Source organism: Barbus barbus, assembly GCF_936440315.1.
Source record: "Barbus barbus genome assembly, chromosome: 33".
Taxonomy (NCBI): domain Eukaryota; kingdom Metazoa; phylum Chordata; class Actinopteri; order Cypriniformes; family Cyprinidae; genus Barbus; species Barbus barbus.
Genome location: NC_136761.1, coordinates 22,214,903 through 22,240,662, shown reverse-complemented (window position 1 = coordinate 22,240,662; position 25,760 = coordinate 22,214,903). Strand labels below are relative to the sequence as shown.

At 37.7% G+C, this 25,760-nt stretch overlaps 2 protein-coding genes across 2 annotated transcripts; one reads left to right on the top strand and one right to left on the bottom strand.

The window, feature by feature from the left end:
- Positions 1 to 2,773: 2,773 nt before the first annotated feature.
- Positions 2,774 to 5,295, bottom strand: LOC306853556 (zinc finger protein ZIC 3-like; the record flags this gene model as incomplete). The annotated part of the gene is made up of 3 exons (XM_079391057.1): positions 2,774 to 2,956; positions 3,182 to 3,345; positions 4,296 to 5,295. 3 exons carry the CDS (start codon positions 5,293 to 5,295, stop codon positions 2,774 to 2,776), a joined length of 1,347 nt encoding a protein of 448 aa, XP_079247183.1.
- Positions 5,296 to 11,025: 5,730 nt separating this feature from the next.
- On the top strand, positions 11,026 to 14,759 carry LOC306853019 (zinc finger protein ZIC 5-like; the record flags this gene model as incomplete). Its single annotated transcript, XM_079390177.1, has 2 exons — positions 11,026 to 11,986; positions 13,441 to 14,759. 2 exons carry the CDS (start codon positions 11,026 to 11,028, stop codon positions 14,040 to 14,042), a joined length of 1,563 nt encoding a protein of 520 aa, XP_079246303.1. The 3' UTR covers positions 14,043 to 14,759.
- Between the last annotated feature and the right edge of the window lie 11,001 nt (positions 14,760 to 25,760).

Below are 25,760 nucleotides of genomic sequence, written 5' to 3'. Positions count from 1 at the left end.
TTAGCCTATCTCGGCAGAAAGTTTTCAAACTTAAAATTATCAGGGTTCTTGCGTGTGTACTCCCCAAGGTCCCAAGATACGTCCTGAAATAATCATGTACTAAAGACGGCTGTTAAGCTGCGTTAACGCTACCTAATTCTGAACTTTTTCATCCCTCAAAGAAACATGATGCTAAGATGGCGGCTTCTTACTGTCAAGTTCAAGTGTGTTGCTGCTTCGTACCGTTGAAGTAGGGCGTATATGCTATAAATTCACGGTTAGGACCAGAGAAAAACAGCAAAAGAATTAAATGAAAAAGAAAAACTGAGGTCTTCATTTGTGACATTTCAGAATTTGTTTTAATTCCAGTCAAAAACTTCACATTTTGTCATAAATAGTTTGTTAAACAAACCAACAAACAATAACCCTACTTCGAAAGAAAGTACAATATTTTGTTGATTTTTGAATAGGTATATTGAAGTAACATCGTTTGCCTCGAAAATGGCACAGTGACACAGTTCATCAGTTAAACATGTGCTTTTCAGGAATAACTTGATGCGTGACCCATTTCCACGAGAAAATGCCACAGAATCACATTCAAGCTCCATTTGTACATCAGATCTGTATGAGATCAGGGCTTAATATACATCGAAGGTGGCTGAAATAAATCTTTCTTTTTAACTTAACGTATAGAAAATAGTATAGAAAACATATATTCATTAAATTATTTAAATAAACGTATTTATATATCACGTTACTTAAGAGGTACTGTATTTTTTTTTTAAACGTTTGTTTTCAAAAGTAGTGCTGGTGGTTTGAAATCATGTTCATAAGCACAATATAGCTATTTATATGCATAATTTTAGTCTTAAAAAATATGTAACAATGCAACGCTGTAACTCTTGGTGTCACTGAACACATATTTTCCCTCACTTTTCCACCTTAAAAAAGTTCTAGTACTCTTAATACTAAATTTCATTCACACATACAGTTCCACATGTGGAAAAGTTATTCACATAAAACAAGCAAATGTGTAATCAAAGTTTTCTATATGCTATACCACAGTATTCATAACAAACAACACGCTATATTCACAGAAGAACTACATTTAAAACAATGCAAACTGACAGACAAAAAGTTTTATTTTGAGATTACTGTTGTGACAGATCATTGCTCCTCTTTGACACATTAAACACAGACTTGCATCCACAAAGACAGTTCTGGAACCATCAAAAATGGAATAGCATACTGATTCAAATGGCTGTACCTCAGACCCCTAGAATATAATGTCTTTAACACTGTCACACGAGTTCAAAGTCGATGCATGAATGAAAGCTATACTATTGCATGGTGTATCTGATCAAAAAGTGGCGTGTTGATGAAAACACTGGTCAGTGGGCCTCTCGAATTTGTAAGTGTTCATTATAGAGATGTAGTCTATACTCTGATGCTAAGAGTAAATGGAAAAAAAGTCATTTTGATAAGAACCAGAAAGTATCGATATTACTTCCTTGCACGGCTGATTTTAAGGAGAAGAAAAAAAAAGTTTTTATTTATTTTTATACCGGTCCTCACATGAACTTGCGTTGGAAAATGCATACTTGAAACTATAGATCATGTCATGTCATAATATTCATATAATTAACACTTTACGACCCAGATAAGACACATATATTGGTTAAAAAAAAGATACAATCGTATCGTGGGAACTTTAGAACTGACTCCCTTTTCATCGTTAAAACTGGTTATTGACTCAAAACTGTACAGTCTTGTTAGAAAACATTTCCATAAATATCATTTAAGATTCGGCTCTTTCGCCGATAATTAAATTACAAATCGATAAATATGGCATCATGGATATGTATTTACATCAGTATTAGCAAAGGCAACGTTATATTCAAATGTAACAATCGTAAGCTAAAACCACATTTCTCCACCTGAAAACTGACTTGGACAACAGATTTGACTCCATCAAACAAGGAAATACATTCACGAGTAGGCTATATACTTATTTATGATTTATTATTTTTTGTTCAAGTTCAAGACAAAGACTTTGGCACGTTTCTTAAGACTGTCTGAAGTTTTAACAATCAATCAAAGGGATGTGAGTGTCACCCTAATATAAAACACCGTGAAATATTCTTTCTTTGCCATTATTTTTAAATATTTTTTTCAGAAAATACATAAAATGAAAAATAAAATAATCATCTGAAATCTGAAAACTAAAGGAAAACCATTTATTCTTAGAAAGTGTTATTTTGTTATTTTATGCCTTGCTAGTTTTCTTCGAACTCGGAATAAAGTCAAATTTCGAATCCTGAGAATGGACGAGGCCTGTTGGCGAACTCTCATCTTTTCCTGTTGTTTCAATGCCATTTTGAACGCCACAGCGTAAATAGTTTTTTTAAAGGTTACTTCAACCTTTTGGTCCACCATTTGAGCAACCCGTTGGGAATTTTATCGTCATAATAAGGTTGCCATTATTGCATATATGTAGGGGTGTGATTTTTGAATGTAAACAGTAAAAATAGTGACTTACCCAACCCCTGCCCCTAAACCTACCATCTGTGAAGAAAACGCAAGATATAGGAGGCAGATGCAAGTACTGGCAAAATTTATTTAAAAATGATTAATATACGCTAAGTGTTTCCTATTTAAAAAAATTACCTTCCCTTCACGTCGAAAAGTGACGCTAAAGGGGTACCTTGAGCGTCAAAAAGCGACGCAAAAACCAAGCGTCAATATGTGACGAGTTGGGATGAGACTGTGTTAATTTGAGAGTCTGCTTGGAGCTTCAAACGTACCATTCGTTAAAATTAGGTGGTAGTCCATCGCTGTGCGCTGATGTATTTTGCACTGCAGACGTGGGTGTTTTTGTCGGGTCTTCAGTGTTCGCAGAAACCAGCACTGGCGGCGTGGAGGACTCGTATCCAGAGCTAGCAGCTGGAGACGACTCTGAGCCTTGTGAGTCGTGTACCTTAAATTACAACGTTCATAGATGTATGACATACAGGCAGGCTTGTACACGGTTAAACTTTATGCTATGTCTAGGATTTCTGATCTCTGTTATACATTTGTGAACCAAAATACAGAACAATATCAGGCCTGCTTAAAATGAATGTAAACGCATTGTTCGTGTAATTCACATTACGTTTATCTAAGGGGTTACAACATTTTTATTTGATCAGAAAATGTCCCTTACCTTCATGTGTTTCCTGAGAGAGCTGGGGTGTGTATAGGACTTGTCACACACTTTGCAGATATATGGCTTGTCAGATGTGTGCACGTGCATGTGCTTTTTCCTGTCGCTGCTGTTCGCAAAGCGCCTGTCGCAGCCGTCGAACTCACATTTAAATGGCTTCTCACCTGCAAGTGAGAGCAAACACTGAAGTTTTAGTAATGTAACTTTTTTTAATAGAGCGGATGTTCAGTACAACTTTCAGTTATGTAATATGCCTTTCGATATTAACAGGCCGTGTTGCGCTCAGATGGTTTGGCTATACTCACATCTCATGCTCCTTGAGAGACTTGGCTGTTATCCTTTATTTTACTTCCCAATAATTTTTATATTCGTTTTAGCAAATCAACACGCCATGCATTGTCGTGAACTGTGTAGCAATTGGTGAACAGTTTTTGCACACGTTTCTTGTCTGCCAAGTGTAACCATATAGACTGTTCAACAGCTTGCTTTGCATTTCATTTGGACCTCGAAAGGGGTCAATTATTTAGGCATAAATCCAGCCATCAGACTAAATGCACTTCGACCACTTCCTACTTTCCGAGACCAATTTGTAGCATTGTATTCATACAATACACAAATCCCATGCTATTTCTAACTTTATAGCCACAAGCATCATAGCTTCACGAATGCAAGAGGACAGCCCATTCACAAATTCACTCCACAACAACGCATGCAGCTCTGCATTTGAATTTTTCTGTTATTCATCTCCTCAAAGAGACCGTTCAAATAACTTGATTTTAATAAAATCATATTTTGCTCAACCGGGAAAAACAAGAGAATAAGAAACTAAATTTCTTAATAACGGCCATGTGATCAAAATAAGTTAATCTTCCCAAACATTTGACAAATGTATTTAATTCCCCCAAACCTAAAGTGTAGTTAAAGTTGTTGTGGCAATTCTCCTCCATGTTAAACTATTTAATTTAATTTATTACATTTACTTTCAAATTAATTCAAAAGAAAATGCACTTTTTTTCTTTAACGTATAAATAACCCCGCTGGAATATTAATAAATGAATATTTATTTTTCCAAAACCAGTGGGTAAGCAAAACGGGGGAAATACGAATGCCTTACCAGTGTGAGTTCTTTTGTGAATTTTAAGATTTTCTGATCTTGCAAAGATTTTCCCACAACCGGGGAACGGACAAGGGAACGGTTTCTCTCCAGTGTGCACTCGGATGTGGTTCACGAGTTTGTATTTGGCCTTAAAGGATTTCCCCCCTCTAGGGCAATCCTCCCAGAAGCAAATATGATTACTCTGTTCTGGGCCGCCAACGTGTTCCATTGAAACATGTGTCACCATTTCATGCATTGTGCTGAAAGTTCTGTCACAAGTCTTTTTAGGTCTGTTCATCTGATTCTCATCTATCCATTTACAAGACATTTCTTGCTTAATAGGCTGCCGCATGTATCTGAAGAAGGCCCCCGGACCATGGTGAGTGGGTACGTTCATCCCCATGTTCATATTAATGGGATGGTTGTAGTTATGGAGCTGAGCGGTGCCGTAAGGGTCCGTACGAGGGCTGGCCACAGGTCGGTACGGATCTGGACGGCCAAAAATGTCCCCGCGTAAACCCAGGTGCATTTGACCATTTACAACATGTCCTCCCGGTGAAGTGTGGCTCACGCTCTGGTCGTGAAGTCCGGGAAACAACAGATGTCCCGGGTTGTCCGAAATTCCGGGGGGCCCGTGTAGACTCCCAGCAGAAGCGGCAAAGATTCCATGCTGGGCACTCGGCGGTGCGGTCTCTCCTATGCATGCGCCCCTGTTTCTAAAGAGAAAGTCCCTGGTCGAATTGAATGCTCCACCGGCGTAAGAACCAACTTGTCCCCCGTGGTGGTGTCCGAGCGCGGCTGCGTATCCAGTAGCTTGCGGGGTGAACGCTGATGACTGGCTGGAGGCGATATCGTGAGTAACGGGACTTATCTTGAAGGCAGCCGAGTGAGATGAATCTGCGAATGGACTGAGCCCCAGCCCAGGGTCTCTGTTTCCCAACTCATGGTGTCTAGGCGTTCCGAACCCCCCTACTCCTAGTGAAGGGAACTGAGGAGCGCTATCAAGAAGCATAGTCATTGGGCTCAATCGAGAAAAAGCAAGTGAAAAAAAAAAAAAAAGAGAAACCCCAGTTTAGTGGAGTGAAGTGGGTGACGGTAAACTGAGCACAATTTCACGTAGGCTTCAATAAACAAATCTTGAATTGAAAAACGAAAGGATAATCCCGGGTCTCAGTAAACGCGTAACTGGGATCCGTGAGAAAGAGGATCAAACTTCCCCCCCTTTCCAGGCGAATGATGTCCTTGGACTGATAAAGTCAATCACTCACTCCTTGCACATAAATGAGCTCGGGAGGCAGCTCTAAGCTGACCAATGAAAGCACAGCGCTTTCTTTGTCACGTGACAGCTAGGAAGGGCGCTAATTGGCTGCGCGTTCGTTGATTGGCATGGTTTAGTATTGAAAATGGCAGTTCGTTTCAGTGAGTAAATTTGATTGGTTGCTGTTGGCATTATTTGCAGGTAGAGCAACGGGACTTTATTTCGGTTCAGTAAGAAAGGCTTGTTTATTTCCCGTGCACGTCAGCTGTTCCCAAAGTTACATAAACTTGCAGGAGTTGCTTGACTATTAATTTCTCAAAATACACTTTTGCCGAGCCACTTAAAAAAAAAAAAAAGCGAAATGAAGAAAATGGCAAAAGTGACTTAATAAAAAAGTAGCAATTTCTTATTTTTTTTTGGAAACGAAGATAATCTATCTATCTATCTATCTATCTATCTATCTATCTATCTATCTATCTATCTATCTATCTATCTATCTATCTATCTATCTATCTAATGTACATAGCCTATATGAATCCATCAGGTTTTTCTTTTTTCTTTTATTTGTTTTTTTTTTTCTGAAATCAATTTTAGAGTTCTAAATTTCCAGGAGCCGTAAAATGGTGAAACATATATCGCACTGTAGAGTGTAGAACTCAAAAACAAGAGTGAAAGAAATCTGATGCTAATTATAATAACCCTATGACTTTTTTTTTTTTTTTCAAGGTGACAAAAATTCTTGCTATTGAGGAAGTTTCACAGGGCTGCTGGGCTGCTGGTGACTCGCTGCAGGACACATAAAATCTGATCAAGTTCAGAGACGCGTTGAGTGTCTCAAGCAGCGCTTTTTATACCTCCAAGCCATTTCACGTTCCCTCTCCCCCTCAATCCCTCCTCGAAAGGAGCTCCCTTTTATATTTTAGAGATTAAAAAACTAAAATCTTTAAATCAGACCTTCATTCCGGTCTAGTCCTCAGCTATCACGCTTTCACTTTCAGCACATTTTCTACGAGGAAAAAAGCATATAGGGACCTAGTCTAATAGTTTTAAGGTGAGTAGCGTAATCTATTTTTCATTTTCATTGACAAAGAATAGCGTATGCATCATTTCGCGCGCGCGCGCGTGTGTGTGTGTGTATATATATATATATATATATATATATATATATATATATATATATATATATATATATATATATATATATATATATATATATGCTATAGTGTAGTGCGTATATATAAACACCTATTTAAAAAAAGTCACAAGTTTAGCTTCTGTTAGCAATATATATATATATATATATCCAGTTATTCTCCTAATCTTTCTGCAAGCTTCACCCCCCCCCCCCCCCCCCTCCTTTCTGCTGTGTTTCTTTCTTTCTGACCCTCTCTCTCTTATACTCTCACTTTCGTACAAGAACACACATGTGAGTATGTTGTAGCCTACCGTCGAAAAGATTTACGGAGATTTTTTTTAGGTTTCACAGTCGGCAGTGAGATAGTTAGGGTTTCTTATCCACTCTGGATGTAGGCCTAGTTTGTCTGTTTAAATGTGGACGCGCTTAATATATTATGTGACATATTCATTTCCAGGCGTGGCTAGGAAATAAGTTCTTAAGGACGTTCTTTGCTTTCTCTGTGCAGGGAATTGTTCAGTTATTTGACTTCAATTCTTTACTGCACTGCAACTCTAATGTCGACCAAAGGGCAAATGAGGGCAAGAGACGTTTTTTAACTCAAGGGGGCCTCGTACGTTATTTTAGGTTGGACCACGGAAAACTGGAAGGACCTAAAGGCCTGTAATTGCATAGACCAGATCTATATTTCGACCGATTGTTTGAAGTAGTCAAATAATGTTTCGTCAGAATAATGCGATGAGCTCCAGCTCCCGCCCCCTTTAGTCTAAGTCTTCATATTTTTAGTCAGAGCAGAATTACCTGGAAACTGCTGAACGTTGAACTCTTAAAGATGAGTCGGACTAATACACAATTATCAAGCTCAGTATAGCATCGTTCATAGATGGAGTCTTGATAATTATCGATGTATAGATAAAGTTCTGTTTATTCTTTTATTCCAGTTGTCAATCTCACATTAAATTAATTTAATTCATACCTAAATACACATAATAAAAATGAAATCTTTCGCTGCTTAGCAACAACAGATGGAAATGTCTCCGATTACCTATTCGTCATCCTTTTAGGGAGATTATATTACGGGTAGTTTTTTAATCTTTAATTTTATTTTGAGGTAGGCCTATTACTTGTATCTTCTCTTTCTGTACATGTATGTAGACACATGGCTTTATATCTGTGAACGTATCCCTTAAACATTCTAAATTCTATTTATCCTGTTTTCTACTAGCTTTGTTGAGGAGTGGGTCTATTTATCATATTTAATCAGTATTGAGTAATGAGATAACTGTGGTACCTTCAATTAAAGTGTCTATATCAAATTTGTTAACTATGTTTAGCATAAATGACTGGAAATTAAATTTGTCGAGGCGTTACGCATCTGCTTATTAGTGAATGCAAACTGCTGTTGCCAGGATAGACTATTGTGCCCTGCTGAGTCCTAAAAATGAGAGAAAAATGGCGTTAAAAGTGTGGAGTCCGTGTGTTTGGTGCTTTTTCCTACTTATATCTCACTTAGTTTGTCTCTATTTTCCACTTAGTTTGCCCATGTAAATTTACCGACATTTAGCCCATAACTTGTAAAGCTGAACACCCGCTACGTTCATTGAAACGAAGAACACTTTTTCTGTAGGTTTCAACCTAATAGTATGTTAGACCGAATATATTCAGACTGCGTTTATTACCACGTTTTACTATTATTTAATTTTTTCAATTTTATTTATTTTTGAATTCTTACAAGCAATGTATGGCTTTGTTGATGTCTTGATATGGAAATGAAGATAAGGCTACATTTGTAATTGTACAAAAATATATCTAATACAGGTATGCAAGGAAGAGAGGTACTTCACATTTCGGCAAAAACATTATTTAGATTTGTAGAGTATATAATTTAATGTTTCATAATACTCACCTTTCAGTTGCGTTATCTTCTTTAAACCACTGTGATAATACTTAGTTTAGGTAGCCTACTGTTATATTTAGTTTGGGTAGCCTACTGTAGGTCCCAAAGACAAGTCTGTGACCTTCGTGAACTATAGATATGTGTCATTAGGTCTATTTAGTGACCACAAAAATACAATATTCAATATACCTAATAACTTTTCTCTTATGTTCATTCATGCTCTCTCTCTTTCTCTCTCCATATGTATTTAAATATGATTGTAGCCTACTAACTAATTTATTGGAAATCTTAATATTGCAAGTTGTATATTAACAGAATATGTGTAGAAATGCCTTTTGTCTTTTCCAGTAATGAAGAAATAACGAAGAAAGAAATTTATCAGGAAGAGTTGCTGTGTGGTGTGGGAAAAAATCTGCCACTGATTGTTCTCTATGCTCTGTTATGTTGTTGGATATCATGATTTATCTAAAAACTGCATTGCGACTCACTACATATAAAAGTATATATTATTGGCCTTTTCTGGTCTCTCTTGTCTTATATTAAGTTTGATATGACCTGATATGTAAAGAGAATGCTGTTTTTGACTGTTAATTATGACTTGATTGTGAATATACAGTTCCTGTAACCTCAGTAAATATTGTCTTGTAATGTTTATTCTATCCAAGAACTTGATGTGTGGGAAGAATTATATTATTAAATAACCAAGTTTGTGCCTACTCAATGGGGGGTGGGGGGGCAGTCTTCAGAAGAAATATATGAATTACTTTCTTAAATTCAAAATGTTGTAAGGTAAGTGAGCAGTGTCCCTGGTATAAAAGTTGTGTAAGTTGTTCTTTAGATTCCAACGATTCACATAATTAAATTCTGTTCTTAGTAGGTCAACATTTTGTGTGGTTATTTAAATATCTTTGAGTTGGCCCTTTAAAAAAAAAATAATAATAATTTGACGGTTGCACACTATGATGCTGTCACACTTTTTACAGTAACAGTGAGTACACCACAAACGTGTTTTCATTTGTGTCCGTTTAATATTGACAAATGCAAAACATTCAAAATAAGCGAATACATTTCCTTTTAAAATGACAACAGGTCATCTTGGGGTTGTAAAAGCTGTCATTCTTGTAACCTCGAAAGTTAAAAGTCTATTAACCCTTGCATATTGCACGAACAATTATCGTTATATTTAGCTATTAGCCTATGCATACTGACGTAACCCTAGTTTTACTGTGGCTCATTTTTGTGCATTTATTATTATTTATTAACTAGATATATTATTTATGAATGCATTTAATTCACCTATTAATTTTTGTAAATGAATAAAACAATTCTGTTATTTTTTTGCAACTCGGGAAAAATATTCGATAAAAATGCACGCCTAAGTACATCCAATAAAATTAAAATCAGCTTCACTAAACAAACTAATAGACCTACACATGCGGAAAGATGCTTTTTACAATATGAGATATTTTTATGTGCATTATAATCAAGTAGTGCCTCCCGAATTTCCATGTTATTAAGTGTTATAATAGCAAATATTATGTAATTTTACATAAATAACAAATAATATTTCTTAACTTTTTGCTTGAGAACAGTAAAGTTTCTGTCACATTTACCTTTAGCTAAATAAGCTATATATATATATATATATATATATATATATATATATATATATATATATATATATATATAATAAATAAATAACTAAAAAAATAATAATAATAATAAAACGAATACCAGTATTATAGCTACTGGACCGAGTAACACCAAAGAATAAACAATTTAATTAAAGTTAAAATTAAATATTAAATATTAAAACCGAAATTGTGGCTTGAAAGATAATTTTGATTTCGTTGCTTAACTCCGGTTATTTTTATTCGATGTTGAAATCACACTGTTGCACAGCATTCGTAGCACAGGCTTTCTAATAATTCATACATGTGTGTATGTATATGGCGTTTAAACATTTCGATATCTTAGCCAACAATATCGCATTCGGCACTCTCAAGTCACAGAACAGCCAATATCTGGCAGTGCGCGAGCGGCACATATCAAAGCATTTTCTCTGAGATATTTGAAAACGGAGTCGTGTGGTGAACGCCTGCGTGTCCCTTTTAAAACAAATCCAGGGACTGTCAATCATCGCGCATTCCGACCAATCCCAAAGCACCGATTTTTAAAAGCTGGTTTGCCTGCTGTGCTTTTATATTGCAGTATGGCCTGGTTCGGAGCATTTTACTACCACGGTTATTGCCACAAATCAAGAGGGCAAAGTGAACGGCATGGGACTCGCACCAATCGTAACGAACCTGGGTCCGATTCCTGCGTTTGAGAGGTTTACAGGCAATAACTGCACATGCAGATGATACAGCGGGGGAAAGGGGGAAGAGTTTTGTAGGTAAATCGTAAACGTTAGAGGTTGGTTGATTTGCCAAACCCTCAGCCAAGCTTGCAACAAAACATGACAAGCCTGTCGCGGTTTAGTGGCTGCCCTCTTTCTTGCGTCAACCCTGGGGAGAGCAATACTGAACCCAGCGTGGTGCTGCCACCTTTGGCAGAGGAGCACATGGGGCACCCCACTGGCAGTTCCTTAAAACTCTGCCCCTCACAAAATTTGCGAGACTACCACGAGACGAGGGCCAGTGCATATGTTGACCACTCGGTTACCCATTTTCCAGACACTGGATACACCAGTCATCGCTTAGAACCCAGTCCTAGGGGCATTATCATTGGGACAAATCTGTCAGCAGCAGGCATGCCACCAGTAACTGATCAGCTGGCTCCGAGACCTAACCAACATGGCAATATTGGAAGGTACCGCGACCTCCACAGCTATAGGGATGGCAGGAGCCACGCGTTCTTCAACACGTATCAAGAGCAGGCCCATGGCTCGTCAGACGCTACTCGAGATCTCAGCAGCCAAATGATGTTGGGTCTTCCAGGGGATCTTCTCTCACGAACGCACCCTTACGGGCAGTCGGTCAGTGGCCCCAGGGCCAACAGCCAGGAGCTAGTCACCCAGTTCCTGGAGTTCTATAAGCCTCTGAATATGGCCATGCAGCGAGGAGGGGGTGACGCCTTTCTCAGGTGCTCCAGGCAGAACCCAAAGCACGAGCTGGTGTGCAAGTGGAGTGACGGCCAAGAAGGCACTGGCAAGCCGCCCTGCGCCAGGAGTTTTGGGACCATGTATGAACTCGTCACCCATGTGACGATTGAGCATGTCGGAGGACCGGAGCACTCTGACTACGTTTGTCACTGGGAGAACTGTTCAAGAGACAGAAAGCCTTTCAAAGCCAAATACAAGCTCATCAACCACGTCAGAGTGCACACTGGAGAAAAGCCCTTTCCCTGCCCTTTTCATGGATGTGAAAAAGTTTTTGCCAGATCCGAGAACCTCAAGATACACAAGAGAACGCATACAGGTTAGTTAATAATAATAATAATAATTAGAATGACAGGATTCAAACTTATGGAATTGTTTCTAAAACTTCTTTCGGAGTGTTTTGCTTAACATTGTTTCAACACAAAATTAATTCATGAAGAATTGCCAGGACAGAAAAACTCGACAAAACGTAGTCTACTGATTGATTATTTGTTCCCAAAGTAACACTATAAAATATTCTACCCGTAATATTTTTTAATGTCTTTTTTTTTGCTGTTCACGAACACTGCTTTTGACAATGGGTTGTCAAAACACATGATTAATTCATTTTCAAAATGTTTCGCCATATAAATTAATGTTGAATTTTGTACACAATAGAACTGAATTTTCTACAGCCTGTGCCAGACTTTAATTTGAGCTGCGATTAAAGGATGCATTTATATCAAATGAAGCCTATTGTTTGTTCTAACGTTTGTTACTCATATAAGAGGGAGGATTTTTTTTATTTCGTTTTCAGAAACTTCCGAGCTGGTGAAAATCAGTCCACAGACCAGTTTATTTTTTTGGGGGGGGTGCCTCTCATTCATGCAGTGAAAATAAATAAATAAATGCTGGGGTACCGGAGAGCTGTGACGTAGCATTTACGCAAGGCACAGCTGAATCCTCTGCTCTCTGATATAGTAGAGTGCACCCGCTCCAGCTAAACTCTGCAAGCTTCGAGTCCACTACACTGGAAACTGACGTCACATTAATCCTTAGAATGTTATGATCGGTGTACATGGCCACTTCATTTTTTTAAAATGTTTTACCATAAGATATGATTTATAAATAATAATACAAAAAAAAATAATCGATATGACTGTAATTATTAAAGCCACTTTTTTTCTCTCTAGAAATGAATTAATCAATCTTTGGCTCAGGATGCATATAAAATATGAATTCGGTCGATTAACAGAATATCTGCGAATATTAGGAAATATAATTTTTGACTGAAAACACAGAAATTGAAAATGAATCACCGACACAATTCCATAAAATTATTTATAAGTGGTTTATTATGGGTTAATAAAACTGTTGAAATTAAACTTAGCCTATATGTTCTTAATAAAAAAAAAAAATTAAAACTGAAATCAATTTGAGTTAGCCTAAGCTATGCATTTGCGGTTCAATAATAAGCTAAATCTGATTTAGCTCGTGTGAACCATGATTTCGAAAGTAGTAGCAATTGCATCAAAACAACTGACTGGAAAACATCGCTAGTTTTATGAACGATGGGAAAAGATTTATCACGATTTGCATGCACGAGTGTTATCTTAACAAAGTTCTGTCCTCGCCTGCTATAGCCTACTGTTGAATGTGTGGAGCAGCACACTTTCTTTTTGGTACAACATACTGCATAACAAATTTAATGACTCAATGCACTCAGAACTAATGAGCCATGGTTGACTGTACATCCCACCCGTAACTCGCGTTTCCCCTCCTCTGCCCGTTTAGGTGAGAAACCGTTTAAATGTGACTTTGAGGGCTGCAATCGGAGATTTGCAAACAGCAGTGACCGGAAGAAGCATTCTCACGTTCACTCCAGCGATAAACCCTACACGTGCAAGGTCAGAGGCTGTGAAAAATGTTACACACATCCCAGCTCCTTGCGCAAACACATGAAACTCCACTGCAAGGCCTACAACGCCAAAATCGGCGAAGACGACGAGCACCTGGTAGAGGCCAGGTCTCCTGAGGTGGTGGAACAGCAAGACACGCCCGCCTCTACCACAGTGACGCGAACGATGACTACCCTGTCTCCAGAGACACGAAATGAGTCGACTATGAGGTCACGTTTCCATCACACCTTTGATAACAGTTTGGACTATATGGCGCACAGACCACAATCCCTTTTGGACCCTCTGTTGCTACAACGGGGCAGCTACAGACCAGAGTCTGTACAATACTCGTGCAGCCAACCAAGCCATACATACGCAGCTAGCCATAGAACTTTTGCGTCCAACTCACCTTTTCAAAAGAGTCTGGTAAATGGCTGGTACACATGTCATAGCGCCGTGGACACTTTTTCACCCAAACACTGTAACGGTGATATATAATGTCTGTAATTCGGGCTTGTACTCTGCGTGTTAAAGCATTGACGGATGACAGCTGAAGGGTTCCTCTTCATGTAATATTATATCCTACAGGATAGTGCAATTTGTTACTGTGAGCTTTATCTGTTGTACATTATGTTCTTGTATTGGTGAGGCGTCGGTGACTAAACTGTAAATAGCTTACTGTAAAAGTAAAGAAAAAAAAGGTTGCCAAAATGTAATTCATATATAAAATATCTACAAAACAGATGGCCACAAATGGAGTAGAATATATAGGTCGAAAAAATAAAGTAAGTTATTCCTGCACAGGAAAAATAAATAAATGGTGTATTATTATGAGGTTCTGTAGAGGCAGGGCCTCCATCTATGTGATGTAGAATGGAAATAAGAGGTTTATCTCTTGAAACGTGATTAATAAAAGTTAGTGACGTGAATATTTTTTTCTGTACATTCCAAGTTGGATTTTACATGCGTTTTCTGTCAGTTTAAATGTAGTTCTAAGATTATTAGAATGAAAAATATTGTTTTCTTGATGTGTGTAAAGGTAAATCTTCACACTACACTGCCAATGAGTGCATTTTATACCTTAATACTTTTGTGGCAATTATCATAGACATCGGTCCCCCTTCATTGAGAACATGTTTAATTAAGATTCTACTGTATATACTGTACAATTAATTATGCATTCGAAGTTTCATTAAAGTATCTCTATTCTCTTTGATCAGGCGTGTGATTTAAACTCCATGCTTCTCAAAGTGTGTGAGTTCACTGTAACAGTTTTGGATTTTATCTGTATTACGTGCCCCTTTATTTAACGGATACCTATGTGTATTTAGGTTTTTTGGAATGAAATTGCAAAACGAGAAACTTTAGAAACCTACTTTTTGTGACTTTCAGACTTTTGTGTAGCCTAGTGTCTAAAACAATTGATTTAAAGAAGTTAAAACTCTGATAAAGTAATTGTTTGCGGTGAAGGTGATTTTACAGCCGAAGTTGCCTCACCTCGAATGAACTCCTGCACATTCCAAATTGATCGTTATCTTCTTTTCAGTTTAAACTTATATGCAAACTATGTTATCATAATTTTGTTTGCTATTAACTTTATTGCTATTAAACTGCAGCAGAGTATGACACAGCATAAACAAAAGCGCAAGCGAGGATATAGGCCTTAAACGCTAACCTGCACTCACTTACGTTGCTTAATATATGAATATGTAGGTTTTCATTTGGTTTCGGTAGACTTCTCACTCGTTTTCAGTGTGCTAGAGCATTGTATGATCGTACACGGACTCAAATCTTGTTCCGTCAAATACAAGTCGGCTGTAATCTCACTTCTGTTATCAAGAACCAAATGGCAGCCTACAATTGAAACCTTTGGTGGTGATGAATGAAATGTTAGGTTAATGCAGAAGGTACCACACAATGAATACCAAATTGCAAGCCTGAGGTTCACAACTCTTTCAGTACACTGGTTGCATAATGAAATTACTATTGCATATTTTCAGATTTGTCTTCAGTCTCAGTAGTTTAATTGATTCCATATTTTGACAAATCTGAACACTAACCTGATTGTAAATACTGAAAAATTATATTTGGGGCCTTTGGTAGTGGCCCACTGTTCAATCAACAGTTATAGTCAGAGAGTTTGCACTTAGATATTTTGTACTCCAGTTTTGCCAAGATTTCTTTTGATGTGTGTGTGTGTGTGTGTGTGTGTGTGTGGTGTTGTGAAGTGGTAGGGCATTGTAGAGTAGTGTGAGGGACTTGCCTTTCTAACACACTGTGCTGTGAAGCAGCTAACACTAATTACCAGGATGCATAGCATTTTAAAAGATTTATTTCCTTCCTGGTTGGTTATTACAATAATGCATTTCATTCATAATTTAAGAGTCCAGTTCACACTGTCAAGGATGGTGCCTTAGGCACCAATCATGACAACCAACTTATAGAGAGAAACTGGCGAAAAAACGGTGACCAAAGAATAGAGTGGGCCTCTGTATTTTTTCTTTCTTTATTTTTTTGATTATTTGAGGCTTGAGAAAGAGACTGTAGGTTTAACTGAAAAAGAGGCTACCAAGGCTTTTTGACCCTGTGGGCCTTCTAACATGTCTTTCAGTTCATTCGTTTAGCTATCGTGAATAACCTTAGAAAGGTCATATGGCAAAAGTAAAAAAACAAACCTACCACCATCAATGCTGGACTGATGCGGTGTGTTCAAAGGAAGTTGTTGTAAATGTGAAGTTTAAGAAATTCTTAATTTCTGTTTTAAACACTGCTATCATTGAGCAGCAGGAAATTGAAAAAAAAGAGCACAGGAAGTTTATTTTGTGACAGTCTGACGCTAGGCAAGGACGTTTGTAGCTTGTTTTGAGGAAATATTTAGAAATTTGCCATGTTTCTGTTCTTTGGTGGAAAGTTGAACTGTTTCTTTTATATATAATTGTATAATCAGTAGATAGGATGCTTAACACTGATACTTGCATTAGTGTGGTGTGTATCTCAAATGCTAAAAACGTAAAAACGCATTTGTCATAATTCATCCAAACTGATCTTGTCTTATTTGTTAAGGTATCTCAAAAATATGATACCACTCACAACGCAAATGTGTTAAATCTTGTTGTGAGTAAATTGCAATGGAAAGAAAATATTTTCCATGCTTGCCTTGTTTGAAATCTTACTTTCCAGCACAAATAATGTGTAGTGTGTATGATTTTAAAATATATACAATATTATCATTAACAAAATGCCAACAAAATTAGACAAGAAATTAAACTGAAAACAATAGAAAAGAACATTAAAATATATGCTTCAGTTGTTTTCTAGTGTTGTACATATGGTTACATATATAAAACAATAGAACAACTTAACATTTATCACATTAAAACAGTTTTTTATTGTTTCTGTCAGAATTATTTTATTTAGGTCTAGTGTTGCAGGTAATAGAAAATTAGAATATTACATATTGGACTCTCTAATTTGGCTGTCTTGATATCTTTTTTCCTCAAACTATCCTGTGATTGAAATCAAATGACAAAATAATACGTGAAGACTCATTGGATACTATCGTACAATTTCTTGGTAACCTTGTAGTATTAGCAGATACTGACCTCCTTTAGAAGTCCTGTGATTGTACAGTGCTTAAGATACTGTTTTTGTGGAGTTTTAATGTGCATTTTTTAGGTTGAAATCCTATGTTGGTAATGTGATTGCATGTACAACAATATTTGTTGTGGACTGTGGTAAAGCTATTACGTAGCTTAATTTTTACATTCATGCAATCCTATAAGCATACATACAATCTACTTTATAAATTTAAAGTCTTTTTAAATGCTTACATCTTAAAACCTAATTTAGTTTTACTGTATTGTTGCAATAAGACCAGCAAGTTTACATGTATGTTTTTTTTGTTTGTTTTTCCAAGGAGTTTTTCTGTAAACTCCTTGGTTTTCGTTTTACTGCATCATAGATTTACTCTCTGAAATCAACCTTCAGGAGGATTTATATATAAAGATGTCCTTGAATAGGTGTCTGTGTTTAGTCCATTCCATATTCAGTCCGTATTTTTTGCAAGTGCAGTGGTGGTGTGCATTTTGATCAGCCGGAATTTAGATCTCTTTCCTAAACCTTTTAATGCCTGTTGTTTTATCTTTGTGGGAAATATTAAGACTTCGCTTTGCCAATAGTAGAAAAATGGCATTTCTTCATGAAAATCTGGATGAGCACACACTTTAGCTTATTTTTAATATGGTTATTTTACTGTGAATGAGATGATACCTCGCTGTCTCTTTAATTCTTGTTACAGAGTATTTTCTGCCTAGCAACAAGGATGTATGGTGAAGGTTAGTTTGCATTTTTGTCTATAATATTCGACAACCTATTACGCATTCAACTTTTTTTTATGCATTTACACACTTAATCTATACTTTATTTGTACAGATAGTGTATCATAGACTTTTTCGCCATTGCATCCTCAAAGTGTGACCAGGGCTATATGATCTCAGTGTCTGCTGCGTTCCACCTGCTCAAAATGACACATCTAGCCGCAGCAGTGTGAAGTTGCGTCAGCCTGGTGAGGGGGTGGTGGCTGTGCAGGCCGATGGGGTGTGATTTTAATTGGAGTCCTGCCTTTTCCAGTCGTCCCCAGGTCAAGCCAGTGGTGTTAGTGCTCCCTGACTTGGGCTTCTTTTAATCCCAACCCCCTCTTGTATATAGTAGCCCACTTTTCCACTCTCTCATCTACTGCTCTGCCTGTGCTCCTGGCTACCCTCTTCTCTCATGACTCCCTTATACCGGCCCCTTAATCTGTGCAGCAGTGTGGTCCTGTGGCAGGTGGGTGCCACAATGTTTCATGAACCTCAAATCACAAAACTCACCATATTTGATCTTCCATCCTACAGATCGTTTACAGAGCTGCCATCGTCCACTCATACTCACCGCCTTTTTCGGCCATCCTGTGTTTTCTTCTTAGTCTTGCTTTCATTTATCTCTTTCCAAACTGGGTGTGCTAGGCTTTGAGGGTTTTGGCGTGCACACACATGCGCACGCGCTCTTCCTGCTTACCCAGTGTGTAATGAGAGTGATGCTACAGACACAGACAAATTGATTTTAGAGGTGAGGCTGTAATGAGGCTATCAAAAACATGAAACGTGAGAGTTGTACAAGACGCAGAACTCAGAGATAGTGTCGTGTTTTCAGTTGTCAAGCTTCCTGTGAATCTCTGTGAGATAATTTGTCTCATTTGTTTCATTTAGATATGCTTAAGCGCTAACTTGACAATTAACACATGTTAAGAAAATACTTTAAAGGGTTAGTTCACCCAAAAATGAAAATTGTCATCATGGACTTGTGTCCTCATGTCATTTCAAGCTGGTATTTCATGGAACACAAAATAAGATATTTTAAACAATGTTCCATCTCTTTTTTTTTTTTTTCTCCATTCATTGAAAGTCATTGACTTTCATTACATGGACAAAAAAACACTAAGATATTTTCATTTTTGGTTGAACTATTCTTTTAATTGTGGGAGAATCCTTATGTAAAATATGGTCAATTTTGATAAAAATTTTTGCAGTAAAATAATCACATTTGAGCTTTTATATTTGCCCCGCTAGCGGTGCAGTCAGTTGATCGGTTGGTATTCTTTCCATCTTCATCCGCAGTGCGTAGTATTCTCGAGTCAGTGGTGGTGGTGCCAGCCCCCTGTGTAGCTCAGCTGGTACCACAGCTTATTAAATACCCATCTATTCACTTGCCGGACATTCCGTTCTCTTGTCAAACCTCAGCAAGTCCACCAAAAGGAGGCTAGTGCAGGGCTTTTGCTATGGGGCTTTTCCATTCAGCACAGCTGCGGTTTGGGAGAGGGAGGAAACACCGCTCAGCCCAATATCTGATGCATTTCTGTCTTTTGATGCATTTTTAGGATTGCAATTCACCCCAATGGACATTTCTTTAACAAGTCTTTTTTGCACCCTCTTTTTCATCCATTATCCATGCCTTACATAAGACATTTCTCTGATGATGATGTCTTAGGGCAGCAGGGAAGACAGTAAAGGTCTTTGCTCAGCCAATCGGCTTGCAGGTGTGGCTTGCGTTGGGTTATCTCGTGGCAGTACGCAATAGTAGCTCATGTCTTGGCCGACGTGGTCACAGCGACCCGTGTGTTCCAGAGGGGGAAGAACAAAGAGAACAATTCTCTTACCTTTAGTTGCTAAATTCACTTTAGCAAGTGTTGTGGATTTGCCCCTTTTGAAAGGGGGCGAATTTGAGGATGCCCCTGACTCTGGGCACCAGTGCTATGCTTTCAGAAGGGTGACCGTGGCCATCACCCAATTCCTCTGATCTTGCTTCCAGATCCTTTTTGGTAACGATCAACTTGGAGAGCATGTACTGTGTCCTCCACGTCTTGGCAAGGGCATTTTTGGCAGCCTTCGTGTATGTGAGAGGCCAGCTGAACATGCTTAAAAAGACCCACTGGATCTTATTCATCCACTCTTGCAGTGTCATAAGCCTTAACAAAGAGAGTTTTAATTTCCATTACATTTTTAAAATCCAAATTAGTTTTTGTTTTTGTACTACTTCCACCCACAATACAGAATCCATCTTGAACGCTAGCAAAAAGTGGCTTTGATCTGAACTGGTTGAGCAGCAGCTTCCTTTGGACTGAAGAGACCCACAGACCTAGAGTGAACGTTGTTTTTTTGGTTCCCTCAGCACCATCACTTTTCATTAGTGGACTGTCTCAAAATATCACATTTGAATTTTTAATGAAAAGCATTGTCTTTTATAGTGTGCTTTTGAATCTGGAATCACATTGATCAGGGTCCAGGGTGTTTCAAAGTAGTGTGTAATAGTGGGTGTTTAATTTCATCTGTAGAAAGATGCATCACAAGGGGTCCGTGTAATCAATCCTGTGAACTCAACATCTAAAGGAGAGATGAGCCTTCTGATCACTTCTCCAACTGAAGTTCAGCCATCCTCTGAGCTTGCAACTATCAACGCTTTCAAACTAGCACAAGAACTAAACCCGAGGTATACCTGACACAGCTTCCATCACTACATGTATTTTTAGCTGATGTGTATGTCACATATGTGCATGCTTGGTCCTTTGGGCCAGGTAAAGGGAAACGAGCACGTGCACGTCTTTAAGTTGATCTCACTGTTAACCTTACAGCATTACACCAGCACCTTGAGGCCATAGTGAACAGTGATGGATGGTGGAGTGGATAAAGCAGGCTCAGGGGGTCAACCGGGGCTCAGCGTTTCTCCCCAAGCTATTTCAATTACAGATTGAGCAAGCGTACTCTCTGTGATGATATGTAGCTTAAAGGCCGTGACATTAATGGTTGGGACAAATCGGATTTGGTTTGGTGCTGACCCGTCACTCTAGGGTGCAGAACTAGATGGAAGAAAAAAAAAAAAAAATAGCTTTACTTCAACCTACCTCTGCTACAAAATATGCTTGGTACAATAGCATTACTAAGGAAGCCATAGATATTGTAAACCAAAATGTTTGACTGATCAGTCTGCAAGGGGTTTTAGACTGTCTACCATACATTTAGCTTACCAAAACAGATAAATATGTATGGCATTTTAATACCTCATTAGCTCTAGTGCCTGGATCAGTTAAGCTTATCGTATTGGCTTTGCAGGACTTGTGTCTTTGATTTTAGTGTTGGTCAGATGATGTTTTTCCCTTTTCAACATGCACAAATTGCACTGACAGCTTTATGTATGAAGGTCATTTTGCATCGTGCCTTGAATCTTGGACTATTTTAAAGCAAATGTAGAGTTACTATCAATCACTGGATAAAGCTAAATAAATCCTGGTTTAGATGTATTGATTGGCTTGAGGAACAAAAAATCTGTGCACATGAAAGGATGGAATGTATTACTTAGAATTCTTTAGCCCTACATTAGAGAGGAATAGAAACGAGGTAATTACCACATCCATCACTGCTTATCCTCCATATCTCCTGCATTAGCATAAACGTGCGTTACAACTATTGTAAATGTAACAATTTTATTTATTTTCCAGTTACGTAAGTGTAAGTTATGTAATTTAATTTTATATCTAAAGGGGTTCAACATATTTTCAGTCTGCTAAAAGAATGGAAAAAAGTCATGTCTCATGAAAATGTATGCCGTGATGTGGAGGCTGCACAAATCCCCTTTGGCTTGTAAGATATCAGGTCACTGCAGTCTCACACTGAGATTGGTGGAGCAGTTTCTGGAGGGAGGGGCCCAGAGTGAATAAAGGTGGGCTTTGGTGAACCCTTACCCATGTGAGTATTTAAGTGCTGCATGATTTTTGCTGCATGGCTTTTATCGCTACAATTACTGCTAGTTAGGACTCCATACCCACCACCTTAGCAACTCCAGTGAGTTAAAGGTCAAGAGATATTTTAAGCCAATTTAACTGTTAACCATGTAGCCATTATGCAAAATGTAAATACGTTTTATATATCCATAAAATTTTCTTTTATGTGTTCCAACCAGATAACATTATTATGATGATCTTTCTGATTAAAATACCCAGTGATTTTGGATACTAAGTATATTGATAAACTCCATAATAGGTTTGTTTATAATTTTACTCTGCCTCCTGAACAAGTCAGTGGCATTTTTGTTTACAATGCCTAATAAGACAAATAAGAGCTGGATATAATTAGGCCTGCTTGTGTGGGGCCATATTCCCTTTCAATCAGTGGAAACTAACTCTGTTAATTAATCTTCAGAGCAATTATTTTCCCCATATAATTTCCTTAATAGTAACTGGGATCCTTAGATCTTTACTCAGCACTGCATATTTTCTCTTTATTTTTATTTCCAGTTTTGTTTGTTTTCCCCCCTCTCTGAAATCCTAGTGACCCACATATTAGATCAACAATTTTTTAAGGAAGGCTGCAACACATACTGTACTAGACACTATTATTAGTTTCACATGAGGTGCTCTTATTTTAGACCTGGCCTGTGTATTTCCCAAATGAAAACATTAGCATCTCATTTTGCTTATCTCATATTTTTATCACCGATAGGCCTAGTTGCCCTTGGAGTGCTGATAACAAAACAAGAGAAAGCAAAGATCCATGATGTATGCATGGAGATCACATTGTGAAATCATGCATTTACAAGTGACGTTTAAGAGAAACAGAATTTGATTTATGCTAAATGCCATTTATCATTTTACATCCTAAAAAAACATCCTTTCTGAATCTACCACCCGCTGGTAAGAAGGATCTGGTTGGGAGCTTTACGCTGTCCTTCAGGTTTCTCAGACATGTCAGCTATCCTCTAAGCTATGTGAGGAACCTTGTACCTTGAGAAGCTGATTGGAATCAATAACCATTAGCAAGCCGCTGATATTCAAACTAAGAAATGAATGTGCAATGAACATATTATTCTGTGTTGATTAGAAGGCAAGAGCGTATGATGAGGTATCAAAACACGCAATACTATTTGGATTAAATTTCAGCCTTTAATTGGATAGATGAAAGAAGCAATTAGTTGAGCTCAAGTCAAGAATGTTTTCCTTCTTTCATATGTCAAACCATCCTTCCATAACGGTTAAGTAAAAATGTATGCCTCTAATATGCTTTGATTTTTTTTTTTTTCTTTGCACTCGTTGAAATGTAGTTATATTCATTTATATGCACTTCACTTTCTTTTGATCTTGGATTTCTTGTTGTGTATTTGTATGTAAATGTCAATGAAAATATAATTGTACTGTTGGACTTATGATAAATCAGCTAATGATAAACAGTGCCACTTTCTCTAGAAACACGTTTGCATATAAATCTATACACACCCACAGTACATGAAGGTTTGAAATGAAGCAATCTTCATTGTAAATGGCAGTAATGATGATAAACTGTCATTTTTTGATGTGGAGTCATAATGTAAGTGAAGTCAAGTGATTATCTCATGGATATTACCAGCCTGCAAAGGCACTTTTCCAAAAATATTAATTTGGAGGAAATTAATGACCATTTGTCCTGCCCAGTGTGGAAAATATTAAATATATGAATGCTGTAAAAATAAACTCTAAAATTGTTTATTAACCAGTATATTCCAGTCTAGGTTTGGGTTGTTTATTCGGAGAGGATACTTCAGGTCTGCATACTCTTTATTAAAAGTGTACCCACAAACCCTAAAATATTTTTATAGGCTAAAACTTGCTGAATATGTTTTACAAAAAAAAACAACAACAACATTTGGCTAAGATATTGTATAAAAGGATTTTGATTACGGACAGGAAAATGTGGTATGAATTTATAAATTCAAAGTGGAAATTAAACACAATACAGTTACCCATATACACACACAGAGTCATTCAGAGCTGAATGATATGTTTAATTCAAACTTGTAGGGATGTAGGCCCCCTGTTGGCCCCCCACTCAAATGCCTCGATACTGTCCTCTCAACATGCTGTACTCCAAGCTGAGAGAGAGACAGCTAAACTTAGTTAAGTGGATACATTTACTAAGGGAAGTGCACTTTGATGTGGGTCAACGGGCAAATGAACAGCGTCAAATGATATCATGACAGGGATGCAAGGTGTGATAGCTTTAAAGAGGATTCGGTGAGGACAGTGACCTGTAATTCTATCGCGATATCAACCTTTGCCTCACTCTGCAGTCTATTTCAGAGTCAAATGGCCTGTTTCTGTAGTTTACACACACAAACTTCAGTTGCTATTGACAGCTTTGAGATGAAAGCAAACCTGACTCAAGCTCTATTGATTGTTTTGCTGTGTTTTATATCTTTTATGCATTTTCATACAGGCCTACATTCTGACGAAAAGTCCTCATCTTTTATAAGTATTGATTAATTATTGGATTGTCCTGCTTGCACAGTTCATGCATATAAATTCTTGAAGACCAAACTTTTGTAAAACTTGTTGCTTTAGTATTGTCACACCTCCCCATTCCAACTTGAATGTGACCAGTGCTTTGTGTTTGACTACAAAAGAATGCTAAATCTTCCATACATGTTTATGAACTTCTCGACCATTGTGGCGACTCCTCTATTTATTTAATACAATTGTACTGTGAACAGAAGCAAAAATAAACAGACTGACTAAACATACTAGTCGTCGTCTTTTTGCGAGTGAAAACTCTGTGTACAGACACAAAAGGGGGACGTTTTCACCGCCGGAAAGTGAATTCTTTTGAAGTGGAACTAATCATCTGAGGGATGGTTCTCGTTGTCCTAACAACGCAGCTGAATTGGAATGAGCCTCCCTTTTTGTTGTATATATGTTTTCTTTCTTTCATTCAGAACTGATGATGATAGTACTTTCACGCCCTGTCCACCCACATTGTCGGCCAGAACTTTTTTTTTTTTGTAGATAAGTCCTTACTTAGAGACGCGTAGCCTACACACGGCGGGTGACCCTCAGGCTGTGACGTCAGCCGCACTCTTGTGTCCACAAAAGCTTTACGCCTCTTAATATCCTTATATTAAGAAGAAAACAATCTCTCATATCAGAACTGATTAGAGGTCAAAGGACCGAAGAAAAAAAAACTTGGCTACTTCTACATATAGGCTACCTAGGCTACTTTTTAAAATTAATTTATTTATTGACCATGCCAAGATCGTTAGTTAGCAAACTTTATTGTTACAAACATTGCTGTCTATATCATCCACGCAATGAGAGTTATCGCCATCGTTACCTCGTTTAATAAAACATTCACACGACGTTTATTTTTTCTGCTTTCATATAGCCCACAGGTCATGCAGGCTCCAATGATTAACCCACGACGGTGAAGTAACTCTGGCCTCAGTGACCTTTCAGTCAAGAATCCCATCTCTTAATTAGCATTACTAAATCTTTCTCTCTTCCACTACCTTTTGCCTCGCAACGTTATAAACGTTTGAGCTTTTATGGAATTCCGAAGAACCGAAACATTTTATTGTCTCCACGGGGTTCAGGGTTCAGACAGCGGTCACATGCTGGAAAAATAAACCAGTTGTGCTCGGTATCAAAGGAAAAACACTAAAGTTTTTCTCTCTAATTATTACTAATTAAACAGCACTTCGTCCTTAAATTACACGCACTTGTGTTCTTTCAATTTAATCAGTTTATCATACGGCCCGTTGCATTGGTATGTAATGGAAGGGTCTGCTGTAAATACGCCTATCTTATTCAGGCTACTGATTAAGAAAAATAATTCTTTAGTTGATATAATGTACTAGTTTTCTGTAAAAAGGTGTTTTCTATGT